This window comes from Lycorma delicatula, chromosome 11 (genome assembly GCF_047948215.1).
Source record: "Lycorma delicatula isolate Av1 chromosome 11, ASM4794821v1, whole genome shotgun sequence".
NCBI classification, from domain to species: Eukaryota; Metazoa; Arthropoda; class Insecta; order Hemiptera; family Fulgoridae; genus Lycorma; species Lycorma delicatula.
The window spans coordinates 56,909,651-56,927,146 of NC_134465.1; the positions used below are offsets into that span (position 1 = coordinate 56,909,651).

At 27.9% G+C, this 17,496-nt stretch overlaps 1 protein-coding gene across 1 annotated transcript in view; it reads right to left on the reverse strand.

Annotated features, from left to right (window-relative positions):
* Positions 1-1,392: 1,392 nt before the first annotated feature.
* Positions 1,393-17,496, reverse strand: part of tho2 (THO complex subunit 2-like protein) — a 134,716-nt gene continuing 118,612 nt past the window's right edge. Inside the window, exons 29-32 of the mRNA XM_075378427.1 lie at positions 12,993-13,053; positions 10,289-10,356; positions 7,558-7,619; positions 1,393-4,745 (exon numbers count right to left, since the gene is read on the reverse strand). Of these exons, the coding sequence (XP_075234542.1) occupies positions 4,715-4,745; positions 7,558-7,619; positions 10,289-10,356; positions 12,993-13,053 (222 nt within the window). The 3' untranslated portion in view covers positions 1,393-4,714. The remainder of the gene's footprint in view (positions 4,746-7,557; positions 7,620-10,288; positions 10,357-12,992; positions 13,054-17,496) is intronic.

The following is a 17,496-nucleotide window of genomic DNA, read 5'->3' on the forward strand; positions in this document are numbered from 1 at the left end:
AAGCTTGAAGTAATGAATCCTAAAATAAATTTACATGGATTAAGTATTCTGGACCAGATGAAAAGCTTTACTAGTTTACAACTTGCTACTAATCATTTTCAGCAAATACTAACTCAAAACTTTATGTAATTGTTTTTATTACTTTAAGAAAGTAATAAATATAAGTGAAATTATAGCACTAGAATGTGAGATTTCTTGGCCTTCCAGTGTGCATATTTTTTATTATGTCTTAATAATTCCATACTTTATTTATGGTATAAATTCTCTTATAATAGGTATATAATTTCATAACTTAAAAAAAACAAATTTCAAACCTTTAAACAATATATTAAATCTTGAAAAAAAGTGAATTCTTTAAAAAAAGAGATAATGAATTAACTGCACCTTCTAATTACAATTAAAACTAACCTTACATCCGCTGATTGAATTACCAAATTTTCTTCTTTCATATGGAGACTGTTCCATTATTCTAACAATCTCTTATTTATATTTCAATTCTGCAAACATGTCATTACTGGGTTAAATTTATTCATAAGAAGTTTCCTTTCCACATTCTCAAAACCTATACTTAATCTTACTATAAATTATTTCTTTTTCTGTTTCCTGTTTAATTTCCAAAAATACTCAACATTTTTCTTACTATTTTTCCAACCTTTCCACTATTCTTAAATCTAAGGCAAATTTACACCAATTACCTGCATAATGTAATGGTTAAATATAAACAGTTTTTTTCATACTACACCTAGCATTTTATCTTTCTGAAAGACATATTGACCAGTCTTCGTGAACCTATTTTTTCATCATTAATCTTTCTTACATCATTTTTCTTTCCTGTATTGTGTATTCTGTTATACCATTTATTATTTCATGTCTTAAATTAATCCACATACCTATCACCACTTCCACTTTTGTACTCATTTTTACTTCTATTGCAATTTCAGTCAACTCTCAAGTTGAACCGATTCTTAAAACCTAAAAAATAATTTAGCCTTAATTGAAAATGATTTAAGCTCCATTCATACTTCGCCTTTCGCAATTTAGTTTGTTCAATGTAGTTTGTAAAGATAGCTGTGAAAATCTTTAGTAGTAATGGAACTCCTTGCTTCCTCATTTTTTTATTTTTAAAATTGTCACAATGCCTTGGATAACAATAACGGATGTGTTCTTATCACTGCTATAACCTTTCTTTATTCTCATTCATACCGATGCCGCATCAGTGAAACACTGTTTATGCAAAGTCTTTCTCATAGTCAATGAAATCCAGATGAAAGGTATTATATTTTTTATAATGTAAGTAATCAATTTTTCCCCAGAAATATACGTAAATACTTTTTTCATTTAATTTAAATACATTGTGAATTTTTTTTAAACCTAAAACAAGGATTGAAATAATTTTATTGTGCCATTAAAAATAATTTATTTAAAAAACTAATTTACATTTAAAATTTTCTACTGACACAAAAAAAGGCATAGAAAAAATTACTTCAAACATCAAAATGTAAATAACATAGAAAATTATGTTTTTTTTTCTCCAGACACATACACATATAAAACAATCATCAATTTTTTTTTATAACGAATCATCTGGCCTCAGATACAGCCAGCTATTATTTTCAGATCCTTATATAAAGAACTGGTCACATATCATCATTAATAGAAATATTAATAATAGAATAGTTTGTATTATTTTCAGTTATATTAACAGACTAATAAATACGCACACTTATCAAATAATATTCAATAGTGGGTAACCAAAAGTAGCATTTAGATTTAATGGTTAAAATGGATAAAAAGTTATAAATTGCTATGTAATTTTTTTTAAATTGAAAATTAAAATTAAAAACAAACACATTGTCAAAAGAAAATTTACAAATTGATTAATCCCAAATTTCTACTGTCACTAAGCATACTGCAATTTAAAAGTAATACATATAAAGAAGATTCTAACAGACAGAAATTTTTTGCTTTCACTTACAATAATGTAAAGTAGATATGATTTTTTATCAAACATTTGCATGTTTGAAGTTATAACTAAGAGTGTTGGCATTTTATTGTCTCACAGTAGTATTCTGCAGTTAATTGTTACATTTTTGACAAAATAAGTGATCATTTCCATTTAAAATTGTACAAGACTTGTATCCTCAGTCCAAAGTGGATGAATAATGCAAGTTATTAAGAGAGGGTTAACAAATGAATGAAAATGAACTGTAAACTACTTAGCAAGACGCTTGATCAATGAAAATAAAATGATTGCAATTTAAGCACATATTTGACTAAATCAGCAAATTTACTATTACTAGAGAAATTGGTTTTTTCTGTTTTTCCCTCACAATGGATTTTTTTTTATGCTACGTATTAGCAATTGATGTTATAATTATAAATATAATCTAACCAAACTTAACCTACGCTCGCTAACCTTGAATAGCAAGTGTAGGTTAAGTTTGGTAAGATTATATTAAATAAATGTGGTTCTTAAGATTCATGTCCAGTAATTCAAATAAAATTTACAGGTTTGGCTCTATCTATGAAGTGATACAAAAATTTTCCGATTTTTCAGTCACTCAGTTTTTTGTGTACTGTAAAAATGTACGAAGACTTCTACTACCCAAACCTTGAGGATGTTCTTAATGTACATAGGAGTGATGTTATTTCAAAAGTAGATCCCAGGGTAAATCCAACAGGAAGAGTTTATTACCTGTCAAAGCAAGAAGTGTGCAATGCTAACCAGAAGTTGTAAAAAGAAATGTAAACTGTGTAATCCTTCTGTAAATATCTTTGGAAGCTATACGAATTGTAGTTGTGCAAGTATGTACAAGTTCATTATTTTATTTCACCATGATAACATTGCAATCACATTACGAACTATTTACCAAATGTACAACACATTTTAAAAAGCAAAGAATATTTTTTTTCAAATTTAAAAAAAATACATTTTTTGATATATTCAAGGTCAAATAAAGTTTTTGGTTACCTTAAACTACTAATGTCACAAAATCTTGCCAAGTGGTTTATCACATGAAAACCCATTCCAAGAGCTTTAAAATGACACCAAATTGAGCTCTCTAGTTCTTATAGGAGCTGAGAAAGTTAATTTTTTGCATTTACCTGAACCTTGCTTTTTGCAATTTTTTCACTTTTTACGGGGTCCTACACAAAAACTGAAATCCTTTAAATTCTGTTGAAATTTGTGATGGTCAAGTAGTGCGACTTCTTGATTTGACATGAAATGACCTATATAAGTGGTTGTAGGAAAGTACTAAAGAAACTAAGAAACTAAAGTACTAAGAAACTATAGGAAAGTACAATAAACTTAATGTTAAAACAGTTGTGTATCTTTTATAGCCTAAACAGAAAGAATGATTGGTTGCAACTCACAATAGTTTCAAACAGCAAAGTGAAAAAGTAAGTTTTTAAACTGTAAAATACAGGTGAACTATTTCCTAGATTTGAAACTAAATAAGTAAGCAATGATAATATTCAAATTCACCTCTATTGCAGAAAGCAAAAACCATATTTTCACCTTAAAAAATAATGACAACATTTTTGGGATTTAATATAAATAGTTTTTTACAAAACTACGTAACATGCCATGATTTTTAAAAGAAAAATTAAAACCATTAGTATATTTCATTTTACAAGTAAAACTGCTTTGTTTTCAATCTGTTTTACCCGGGACAATGTGGTTGCTCTCTTATTATAATATCAACTATAAAAATACGATATCAACAATTTTTTACCGATTAAAAATTGATCAGTAAATACCAATTATTATATCAATTTCAAGTTTACGCAAACTTATTACAATTTATAATTTAAAATGTACTAATAAACCCTCCATATAGCTCAAATTTAGGAGGACTAACCATTATACTGACAACATTTTGACCGGCTGAAGGAATTTTTAGGAAGAAAAAATTTCACTGGAATGCAAGATTACAGTAAGTAAAGATTGATCCACATGCAACCAAAACATGTATTTAAGAATCAAAAAGACTACACTGAAAAATAGTGTGGAAGCATCCATTCTACTCAATAATAATAACTGTAATAATAATATTTTTCTCTTGTACTATAATACATTTAATGCAAAAATAATTTTTTTTTTATAAAAAATAAGGTAAATGTCTAAACTATTATTTTTTTGTATGTTTAATGTTAGCAATTTAGTATAAATGCTAACACCCGTAAAACCGAATGTCAGCAATCTAAAAATAACCATAAATATAATTACAGGAAAAACTTATAAAACACATGTTTTTAAAAACTTTTAGCATAAACATACTTAACATATACTAAAAATAAAGAAATAAATCCATATCATTAACAATAAATCTTCATTATTAACCAATAATTAAGATTAAATAAATACACTAAAAAATTTATCAGTAAATACCAATTATTATATCAATTTCAAGTTTACACAAACGTATTATAATAACTTATAATTTAAATTAAACAAAATGATATTACATTAACAACTTCACTCATTACGCACATTATTAATAAATACACCAAATGAGATAAGATACATTCTAGCAGTCCATTCACATACGAATAATTTCATCAAATTTTATCATAAAGTTCTAATTTAGCTCTTTATTTTTGGTAAAAAAGATAATAGATCCTTTTTTCTTTCCATTTATAAAACCTATTTATTCATTTTATTATGAATAAACAATTCTTGCTCATTATTGCAGTTCCAATATTAAACAGATCACCTTCGTTTTCCATCACCACTTCTTCTAGTACACTACAGTTAAGGAAAATTCCATAAATAATTAGATTAGTTATTACAATACTATGGATAATTTCTAAAAAAAACATTCCTTTTTTGAATCGCTAAAAGTAAAAAAATTAAGTTTAATTAATTTTATTATTTAATCACTACTACATTTATTATTTTAATTACTTACTGAATCAGCAGCAATTACCAAAAATTACTTATAAAAAATCAAAACTATATGAGATCATGTAAGATCTATTACAGTGGGATGTGGCCAAAACAACCATGATTCTTATAAGAAAAAAAAGCATGATGCAGTGAAGTGTCACAATTATACTAAAATTTGTTTAATTTTACGCTTAAAAAAATTTTACTGTGAATTTTAAGATTAATATGTACTCGGAAAGGGGAAAGGTTAAATTGAGCTAATTATTGGTATAAGGTTTACAGGTGCAGTAAAGAGATAAGTGTATGTTTTACAGATATTGGCTGTAGTACCGGTTACGTATGTCCTGCATAGGCATATAGAGTAGTGAGGTATTCTTTTCTCCCCTTAATTTCTATTGTGCGGTCAGGTCCTACGTAGGTGGTAAAAAAAAGGTAAAATTTATTATAGTCACTTGGTACAATACCAGATAATCGTACAGTTTAGAGCCTAAACAACATAAACATATATGAACAACTCATAACACTTTTAAGTAAAGTAACACAAGTAATTTTATCAGTGACTGATAGGTAATAGTATTAGAAGAGGTGAAAGCTTACAAGATATGGAATCCTGTAATGCAAGAGTAGAAATAATATACAATGGGGACTTGTAATGTGTGGAAATCACATGCATTAAAAAAATAAGCCTACTAATGTGTGTGTATATACAAGAAGAAAAAATTGAACAAATAATGCAATACTACTTAGATATCACATTTATAGTAGATTGCAAAGTGAAACTGAAATAACAAGAATAGCAATGACTGAGGAAACATTTAACAGAAAGAAACAAATAAGTTGATATTAGATTAGAAGAAGAATCTTGTGAACTGCTAATGTTTGGAATCTATTTCTGTATGGAAGTGAAACATCAACACAAAGAAAAATGTATTTGAAATGTGAGCATGGAAGAGATAAAATGGACAAACAAAATGAAAAATTACGAAGTAATGAGAAAATGAAAGCTGAAACTGGCTGGTACGTATTGTAACAGGAAGAGGAGTGATTAAAACAATGCTAGAAGGATCAGTAGAAAATGAAAAAAAAAACCTGAAATGAGTAAAAATTATAGACAACCCAAAACAGTTTTCATTAACATCTGAAGTTTGATTTCAATCATTGGCAAGCCAAAGTAGGTTTGCTAAATTTAAATGAAATTTAAATTATGTTACTTTTTTCACTGAACCGAATATACTGTACAGAATACCTACCTAACCTACTGAACTGCCATTAGTTCAGCTTTAAAAGGTGACGCTTTCATTCTATATACCATGGATACTGGCTAAACAGTAAACATCATTATTTTCAAAGAAAGCAATTCTGATCTGGGCATCTTATATCGCAAGTACTTTACATGCTTTACATTTCGTAAGACCAAAATGTATTACAATATAGTTTATAGTGACCTCCAAGGAACCAATGATTTTAGGTCATTATAACCGATAGTCACAATAACCGATGTTTAAGTAGCTTAGTGGTACTACTTTAATATGCCATGTAGACAGGTATTGTAATACAGTAAAATAATAATAAATAAAAAAAGTAACAATAATCTACTTCCATGATAAAATAATATAAAAAAACAAAAATATGCAATAATAAATACAAATACGGTAGAGTAAAAGCAGTTACAGAAAAATTGTAAAAATTACTTTTTCTACAAAAAGTTGGTTATTTTGCATTGTTTAAAATATTTTATGTTGTAATACAGTTTTTTCTAAATCAAAACAAACACTCTTTGTTTCTTCATTAACAATTTCTGTAAAACTGACAAACCGGCAAACGGTTTTCATTGCCACTAAAACTTCTGGAAGATTTGGTGGGTTGATGTCTTCATTGTTGTTTCTACCATTACCTTCATTGTCATTACCTACGTCCCTGTCTATTTCTCCTAATAAGGTACTACATCATCATCTGTTATAGTTTCATGCATTTATAAATCTTTGTCAACCTCTTGATAGTCTTGAAACAATGAATTTGATAACGACTGGTTTTTCAGACTATTGCCCGATTCCGCTAAAGATTCTTCTTCGCATGTGACATCAGTAACTTTGCCAGCCTGTGGTAAAAATCCTGCATGTCAAATGCAACTTTTTACAGTCAGAAGAGAAACCTCATTCCAGGATCTTTCTAACATAATTATAGCATCCAGAATATTTGTGTTTCCTGTTTTTGATCGAAATCCTGTATCATTTGTAAAATTAGGTGTTTTTTGTAGTGGAATTTTACAGACTGATCACACCATGATCTAAGGGCTGTAAGACTGCTGATGTTTTCGGTGGTAAGAACACTAACTTTCTTAGCAACAGATTAATGAACAACTGAATGTGGCTGCTTCAGGTACAGGAAGAAAGACAAATAAGAACTAAAATGCATATGCATGTAAAACGGAAAAGGTGACTTATTCTAACTGCCAAAATATTTCTGTAGTTACAATGTAGATATACTGCATTACTATGTATGTCACCATAAATGATACTTACTGTATATATACTATTTTTAAATCAGGCAATGTTATTATAAACTACTAAACATGAACTACGCTAGTGTAATTTTAAAGGTGTTAGGGATTGATTAAAAATAATAAATAAATGAAATATTAATTGTTTAACTCAAAAAAAGGATATTGTTTATCTCTGCTGTCACGATCATGAGATCTTTCTGGTTCACGTACATAGGGAGACTTATCCTGTAAACAAGCAAAAATAAAATTAAAAGAAAAGAATATTCATACACAAAAACTTTAAAAAATTCTCTGCAGTTATCTTAATATACATAATTCATAAAAAAATAAATACATATTTAACAATCTTATTTCTCAGCAGGATGAATTTAACATATTTGAAAAAGTATGGCATAACAAAGTTCAACTAAATTTCTTTTTAATGTACTACACATTGGTTGATAAGATTTTTCTTATAATTACTGTATACAAAAAATATGAGACATATCTCTAATATAACTTACATTTAGGTCTGAGTTTCATGAGTTATTGGAGTAAAAAACAACTTTAATTTTTGTTTAATAGTATATTTTCTCAACCCTTTGTCTTATTCTGCCATTCAGTGTTTATCTCAGAAAATTATGTATAACTCAATGATAATTTGATTAATGTCAATATTTTCATTGTTAAGGTTTTTGGAGAGTTGAAAATATATTATTCTATTCCTTCTCACATATTTAATTTACTTTCTAAATTTTATCTGATGTATGGACTATAGACAATTACTTAAATGCAGTTTTTCTTATTTTAATGAAAATTAAGGTTATTTTTATTTTGTGCTTTTTAATTTATTTAGCTTGTCATGTCAAGACTAAACAAATCTTCAAGTAATACAAGATTTATCATTTAATAAACTTTCTGAACCTTTCATTGCCTCTCCTATTCTTCAGTCATCCCACAGCTTTAAAAGTGATCAATCGTCACATTTCCAGTATTAGTAGTTATGACAAGTTACTTCTAGTCAATAAAAGTCAATAGTGAAAATATAATTTATTATCTGCATTTTATGCATAACTAACTGTAGTGTGTTTATTCATACACACTACAATTAGCATATGATTTCATACCTGTCTACTATTTAATAACATAACTTTTTTTTTAATTTTTATTTAATTGTGACAAAGATTAAAAAAGAAAATTTTTCCTTTTTTTGAAATAGGCAGATTGATGGTATTTTTAAATCCAGATGCCCCCTGATAACTGGTAGGAGAAATGAAGTATGAAAATTTGTATTTGTTTGTAAGATGTCATTGTCTTATTGGAATCCAAACTTGGAACCTGAAATCAATACTGAAAGAAAGAGAAATATGCTACCACTCAACCAACTACATGGTAGAATGAGTGGGTAATCTATTTCCTGAAATTTATAAAAACTGAACCTAAATAATGTAATATATATTATACAAAGTTATTTTGTAACTTTGAGTCTATAATATATATATATATATATATATATATAACACTACTGATCACGAAGAGTATGTACTGCAACAGTGGCATATTAGTTTGTATCATATAAAATAAGCTAGCAAAATTTATTGAATTACTTAAACACTTCAATTAACACACACACATATATATATATATATATTTAAAAAATATTTTTTTCTTAAAAATTCAAAATTTTATTTCTGACAATTAAAAGAATGCAATGAATATAAGGTCTGTTTAAAAAGGTATCTGACTGCATTTTTTTCTCAAGAAGTATTTGAATGTAGTAAAATTTGGTAGAACACACCAGTAATACAACCATTAGCCCAAATATATATTTTTTTATAATTTCATGGCGTGTGTCAATTATTCAGCAACAACTGTGTGATTAGTACTTGTCATAATTTTATTTTGAGTATTAAGACTGAATCTGCTGAATATTATGCATCAACTTCAGCCAACAGCATGGTAATGCCTAAAACTAAAAGATTAATCAATCATCATTTCAGAGATCAAGCTATAGTATTAGATGAAGTAGTATTTTCATGACTGAATTTCAGTTTAGAATTATGAGATACTGGTAGGCTGTGAACAAATCAAAATCCATTAACATGTTCAGTTAGTGATAATTCATCAGGTTACTGACTGAGAAATTACCAGTGAATTAGGATGGACAGTTTGGATGTGAACAGAATGGCCACAAAATTTATGCCAAAACTGTTTTCAATTTAACAGAAAGAAATTCATCTGACATTTCACAAGTCATGCTGGAGTGCATCCGTTGGTGATTTTGACTTCCTGAAGACAATAACTGGTAATCAATTTGGAGTGAAATCACCCAAGAATTTTATATATAGTCAAAAATATATACCACAAAAGCCAAAGTGTCAATAAACAACACTAAGATTCTGTGTCATGTTTGTGATGCAGCTTGGTGTAAGAGATTAGACCCCTGTAGGAATCTAGCAAGTGACAGTTGCATTATAACATACCTGCCCATTTGATAAGTCTAATCCAGAATTTCTTGGTTAAGCATGCAATTTTTCATGTTCACCAGTCTTCTTACTCACCAAAAATGACCTATGATTTCTGATAGTTACTTCTATTATTTCCAAAGACGATACTGAAAAGGATCAGATTTGACAGCCAAGAGGACATGTGTCAATACAAATGGTAGCAATTCCGAAGGACTACAGAAAATATTTCCAGCAAGGAAAGAACCATTGAATTAAGCATGTGAGATCACAAGGGTATAACTTCAAAAGAAAATAAGACTGGAGGTCACAGGTACACTACCTTTTTCACGGCCTATTTTCCACGTTTGGATGCTTCTTGAACAGATCTTACATTTGTGCCAATAAGAAATCGAAAATATTACAATTTTTTTTTTTACATTGATACAATTTATGACATTTTTTTCTTACCCTTGCGTAATGATGTTTATCCCTACTATGAGAATCACCCTGGTCACCATTCAATGCCATTTTTGCTGCTACAAAAAAAAAGATTATTGTAAATATTAAAATAAATAAAGCATTTATACATTATATTGTTATCTGAATGTGTCAATTCGGATTAAGTAAACAAATAATTCAATTCTTATATAAAAAGGACACCAATATAATGACCTGCATGAAAATATTCAGTATGGAGTGACAATCATTAGCACAATACTACCATAATTACATGCATTTATTTTTATTTTCTTAAAGAGCTATTTATTTTTAATCTATAAATTGTTTAAATGTGTAACATTAATAAATGGTAATTTGGTCATTTTATTTATCTTAATCAGATTAATTTCATAATAAGACTGAATCTGCTGAATATTATGCATCAACTTCAGCCAACAGCATGGTAATGCCTAAAACTAAAAGATTAATCAATCATCATTTCAGAGATCAAGCTATAATATTAGATGAAGTAGTATTTTCATGACTGAATTTCAGTTTAGAATTATGAGATACTGGTAGGCTGTGAACAAATCAAATATTATGAAATAATTAATTTCATAATATTTTTCAAGTGACATACTGAAGTCTCAGATATATATATATAAAAACTGCCATTAATTTTATTTTTAATGATGTTACAAAACTGTTTATGTACAACGTAAACGATGAATTAAAAAAACTGCTTTTTTACTTTTCTAATATAAAAGATTATTTTTTATATCTTCCTTTTTACTTTTTTATTTACTTTTTATTACTTGTCTAATAAAAAAAAAACACAGAAAAGTTCATTAAAATTAATTAATTTTTCATTAATTTGGTATAGGTATCAGAAGGAATTTAATAATACTACTACAGAGTTCAAAAAGTGACACACCCTTATGGTAGAATGTTCCTTCTTCTTTTTGCAAGTTTAATTGATGAAAAATGGGTTACACAATGTAGCAGAGAATATTCATTGTCACACAATACATTAGATGTGCCACTTACGCCCAAACTCAGAATGCCTTCACAGAAAAATATGGCGTGGATGCATCAAATAATTCCTCCATCAAGGGGCTGTACGACAAGTTCCAAGAGACAGGGAATGTGACAGATGTAGCCAAAAGTGGACGACCATAATTGCTAACAACAGAAAAGTTGATCGATGTACAAGCTGCATATTCTTTTAGTCCCAAGACGTCTGTGTGATGCCTGTCTAGCCAGTCTGGTCTCCCTGTTTGTAGTGCCCACACAGCAATGGGTAAGTGTTTAAAAAAGCATCCATACAGAATTTGTTACGTGCTAGGAATGTAGGGGTGCTTAGATTAAACTTTAGCCTCAACCCAACATAAAGTACCAGGCAGTTACCAGACATATAATTAAAAGACATGAGAAATCAGTATATTAATTTGATATGCTTCATCAAGCCTACTGGAAAGAGGACAACTTTAAGTCAATTGACTTGCACACAATACAATTTATTTAATTTGTCACAGTTTATTACTGACATTAATTTTAATTATTGTCATTAACTTTGGTGTACTACTGTTAAATGACATCTCATCATCTTATGTCTAACATATAATAAATATAGATTGTATGTTGAGTACAAGCTTCCATTTTGGAATCTGTTCATTCATCTGTACATTGAAACCACCATATTCTTCTTTTTTTTAATAATATGTTTTTACCGTTCATCTTGGTTTTCCTTGTTTAAATTGCGTGGTTTTCTTTCATAGTTAATTTACAAAAAAACAAGAGGTGATAAAACAATTAGTTGTTTCATCACCTCTTTTACATTTACATTTTACATTTTCAGAATGTAAAGCATTCTGAAAATGTCTAGTTGAAGCAGATTTGGGTAAACTATTAGTCCTATTAAAGGCAGTTACTTTTATATGGATTTGAATACTAGGTCGTGGATACTGGTGTTCTTTGGTGGTTGGGTTTCAATTAACCACACATCTCAGGAATGGTCGAACTGAGACTGTACAAGACTACACTTCATTTACACTCATACATATCATCCTCATTAGTCCTCTGAAGTAATACCTGAACGGTAATTACCGGAGGCTAAACAGGAAAAAGAAAGAAAGGGTAAACTATTAAAAAAATATTTTTAAGTGTGTAAATGCTTTAAAAGTATATAAACAGAATACTTGACATAAGAAGCACAAAAATTAAGAGATAATAACAAAATGATTGGAGTAGAAACAAAAAAATTAATTACGTTACTGATGAAGGCCTTTTTGTGTAGTATTTATTGAATATAATGAATTCACAAAGTGTATCAGGAATCCTACATCAATCAGTAAGTAGTAATACAGTTAGGCCTATGGTGATATATTCATATCACCATAGAATTTTCTTATTATACTTTGATATTCATTTTTTACTTGCTTGAGTAGTCTGAAATTTAGTAAGTAAATAAAATAACATGCTCTATTTAATTTATGTTATTTTTCTACATTTACTTTAACAATTTTTAACTTTATTTAAAAAACAGACTTTTTCTTTCATTTTTAACTCTTGAAAGTTGAAAAAGTAAAGTTAAAAAGGCGTGATATGTTACATTTATATAGTAATTATTAAAAAAAATAATGTCAGAAATTAATTTTTAAATTTAAAATATTTATTTCTAAATTATATTTAGATAAAATATTAATTTGATTTTAATAAAGGAGACGTAGCTCACCTTTTTCTTCTTCTTTACGTTTCTTTTGTTCTGCTAGAAGTGCGGCTTCATCAGCCCTATCCTTTAAAGATAAAAACAGATATAATATTAAAGCCAAAGTTAAAAATAAAGAAAAAATTCTAAAATTACATGAAAGTAATTTTTTTAGATGCCATTTACTGAGTGGTTGTAATATGTTAAATTACACACCGATTGCTACCAAAAATAGCATAGCTATTTTTCAAGGAAGTGGTCAAAGTTTGGATGTGAATTACAGTGCAGGGAGGCATTTTTTATTTGCCACAACATTCACTTCTTAACTAACCACTAATAAAATAAAAATAAAAAGATGGAAGGTAGCGGTAATTGGGTGTAAGCTTGTGGTTAACGAAATTAAAGTTAAAGCTTCCAGTATCTTGATTTGAAATCATCAAAAAGAGTGGAAAAAACAGCTAAAAGCTACAAACTAATACTGCTTTCTTTTATTAAACAGTAAGATATTTTTTTTACTTTTTTTTTCGTGAAAGATTTCCTTGCTTGTATCAAACTACTGCATTGAGCTTCCTTTGTAAATTTTTGTACTGAAACTAAAAATAGATTTCAATTTTATGGATTAAGTATCAAATGTAATCAGTCTGAATGTCTTCAAACAAGTAACTGTTTATGCAAAGGTGTTGTTAATATTTCAAACATTAAAAAAATATTGATTGAAACCAGAAGAAAATTTTATCAATTTAAATGAGTCAGGTTACACAACATTAAAATACTGAATGAAGCTGTAAATACAAATGTTTCAGATTATGAATATTATTTTAATATAAAAAACCAAACTAACAGAGGAAGTTCAACACTTGGGTCAATTAATATTCACTGGCAATGAATCACACCTCTAGTGGAAATGTATGCCATCACAGACACATAAAAAAATGGATCTTTTTTTTCAATGCCAGGAAAATATTACATAACCATTTTTATGCAGCAAAGAGCATAAAATGTGATTGTTTAAATAAAACAGTACTGCAATTTAACTTTCCAAAAATAAAAAATTCATTAAAGGATCTGCCAGCAGTCAAATCTTTATCATCTCTGACATTCTTGTACGAGTGTTCTATAGTAGAAAAATACAATGAATTAAGTACCAGGTGAGAAAATATCACTCTTGTTGAGAATCAAACCTGAGTTCAGGAATCTGTTGGGAAAATATAGTAGTGTAATGCTAAGCAGTCAACTAACATTCACTCTCCAGAAATTAATTAGGTTATTACAATAGCACTCTAATTAGAAGATTAATAGAAATAGTTTTTCTGAAAGCTATCTGTGATGATGTCAAAATACATAAAAATCAAATAAATGGAAAATCCTTTTCAATGTAAAATTAACAATGCAATGAGTGACCGATCTCCATGCTGGCCAAGTAAAAATCACAATGCAGCAATTTTTATTTTCTTTAAACGTTTCTTGTTTTCTTACTACAAAACATAAAATTATAAGTAAACAAATCCTGAACAAAATCATTCATTAAATGTGCAATTATTTTAGAAACAAAGTTTCATAACAAGACGTTAATTTTGGGCTGAATAACTCAAATTTTTTACTGAACATACCTATATGATGTACAACTATATGCTGATAAAGCTAGTTATGTGGAAGAGTTTATGTCTTAATTCACACTCCTAAATGTAAAATACTATTCAACTTAAAATTATAATTTCTATGTAATTTATTATGTTTATTCTTAAATATAATTTTTGAAATTATAAGTTACTGCTTATGTGTGAATTTATAAATTGCTTATACAAAAATAAAATCTATAAATTTAAATCATTAAAAATAATACAGCAGTGCTTAATCTATACTAGTTTATCAAATCAGTTAAGGTATTTTATCTTTCAGTTTCTTAAATACTTATTTTGAAAAGATTTTTAAAGAAACTCTGGATGATATTAACCTTCACGTACTCAAAAGGCTGGATTCTAGCACAGAGATGATTAAGAGGAAAAATGGGAGTGTTTGAACATGTGTGAGATCCAGAGAAATACTGGCTTCCATATCTCACACTCCAAGAGAAACTCGTGGAAAAACTGAAGGCCAGATCAAAGGAAAATTTTATGGTTGAAGAATTTAAGGCAGCAGTTTTCCAAGTCAACCAATTCTTTATTCTGGTCAGCTGTAGATGAAGTTTTAATTGTACAGATGGTTGCCGATGTTAAGTAACAGCCATTTATACATAACGAAAAAAAAATTATGCTTAAATAATGTTTAAATAAAACATAGATCAATGTAAAATACAATCGATTATGTATTAAAAACTTTGCGTTAAACACTGAGTGAAGTAATTTGAATAAACGGAAAAGAACTGCAAAGCTCGAGTGATGAGACAAGGCAATGGTCTCTCTCCAATGCTGTTAAATTTTGTTCTGGGAAAAGTAATTTAAGACTGGAATAGAAAAATATAAATACTTAAAAATAAACAAAAATATGAGAATGAGGAAAAAAATCTAAATTTTTAAATATAAATGTTTTAAAATTTGCTGATATCCTGGTAAATGACATTAAAGCCAAAAATCAAAATCCAAGAATTAGAAAGATTTACAAAAGTAACTGGTGTACAATTTTCATACGAAAAAATAAATGGTTTTCTAATACTAAATGTAGAATCCAAACAATGAAAATTTCAGAAAAATCACCCACAATGGTCCAAAAATTTAAATATTTAGGTGAAACTATTACCCTGAATGTTTTAGAAAAAGAAGAATAAAAGTTGAACACAAAAAATGGAAGTGGCTTATCATTTTACAAGAAACATTTACAAAAAAAATACTTATTTAAAAAAAAAAAAAAAACATAAATGAAATTAAGATTTGTAAAACCATAGTTTTACTTGAAGCGTTGTATATACAGAAGACCAGCAGAATTTCTCAGAAAAGAATTTAATAAACGTTGAAAAAGGAATTTTAAGAAAAATCCCTGACCCAAAACTTAAGAGATAATATTTATAAATTAAGAAAATCAGAAGAAATTTATCAAAATTTTGAAAAAATAGACCATACAATAGGAGAAAGAAAACTTAAGGGTATTCCTTTCAATTTTCAGAACTTTTATTGCATCACTATTTTTGATTTTGATTTTAATTTTTAAATAAACCTTATAGTGGCCAAAAAATATTTTTTTACATTTAAAAAAATAAATTTATTATTTAATTTTTATAATATTTTAAATTATTATTATTTAAAAAAATTATATTATTTTTCATAATTTTTATTTTGGGCCCCAAATAAATATTGAATGGCTTAGGGTAACAGCCCTGTTTTTTTAACTTTTAACTCCTAAGTACTAGTAATACTTATAAACCACATATAGGACAGGTAGCAAAAATCTGAAATGTTTTCAGCAGTAAGCACTTTCTATGTACTTTAAAACCACATAAAATTTATTTTACTACTCAAAGGGGTTGACGAGTAATGAAGCCATCAAAACCGCAAAAAACACCATTCCTTCTAATTGTAAACAATATATCCAAAAAAATTCACAGCATGCATCATTTTTTCAGATAGTAATGTATATCTACTATACACACACAAACTCAAGTTTACGAAAGTGAATAGACATGCATGGACATGAATATTTGTGTAATCCTGAATGTAAACATTGTAGAAGGCTCAGTTACTATTTTCATTTCAATGTGATATATTGTATTGTAGCTAGAGTTAATACTGTGGTTAGGTAATGTACAGTTGTATAAAGTATTTTATTAGCAGTGAACTTCTCTTTTCTGAGAAGTTCATTTTATTTTTTAATTTTATTAATTAGAAATTTTTATTTTAGCTGTAGAAAAACTGGTGTATGACAAAGTGAGGTGCAATTGGTAGTTTTATAATTTATACTAACTGTATTGCTGTGGTGAACCCTTGCATTTTATAAAACAGATTATTAGTGTTCAATTGGCATTCACACTGAAACAGTATGTCACTAATTGACTTACAATAGATCAGTATTGCAAGATATTTTAGGTTACTGAACAGCAAATTTGATATCTTTATGAAGTGGATGTAATGAAATAAAAAATATCTGTACTTTTCATAAAAAGAATATTTAAAAAAAAATATTTTCATATTAAAGGGAAAAGTTGCTCTGATCTATTTAGCTGTCACACTAAACCAGTTAAGAAATATCTTTGACACTTTCAACAAGCAATCCAAATTTAAAATTAATTCCAGGCAGAGCACTGTGTACAAAATGCTTAAACAAAATACAAAAACCACAAGATGATACAGAAAGTGAACCAGAATGTCAAGATATATTTGAGCCTTAATGTATTATAGTCGAATCTTTGAATAAAGCTTGTTCAGCAATTGGCATTCCCCCCCAATTAAGGTTATAAAGTTATCGAGCAGTGCAAAGGAATCAATTTAAAAAATAAAGTTACAAAAATAGCCGTGTCAGTTATTAGTAAATTAAACAATTCCTTTCCTTTGATTTAAATATTTCTAAAAAGAAACCAGTTTAGTATCACAAAATTATTCTG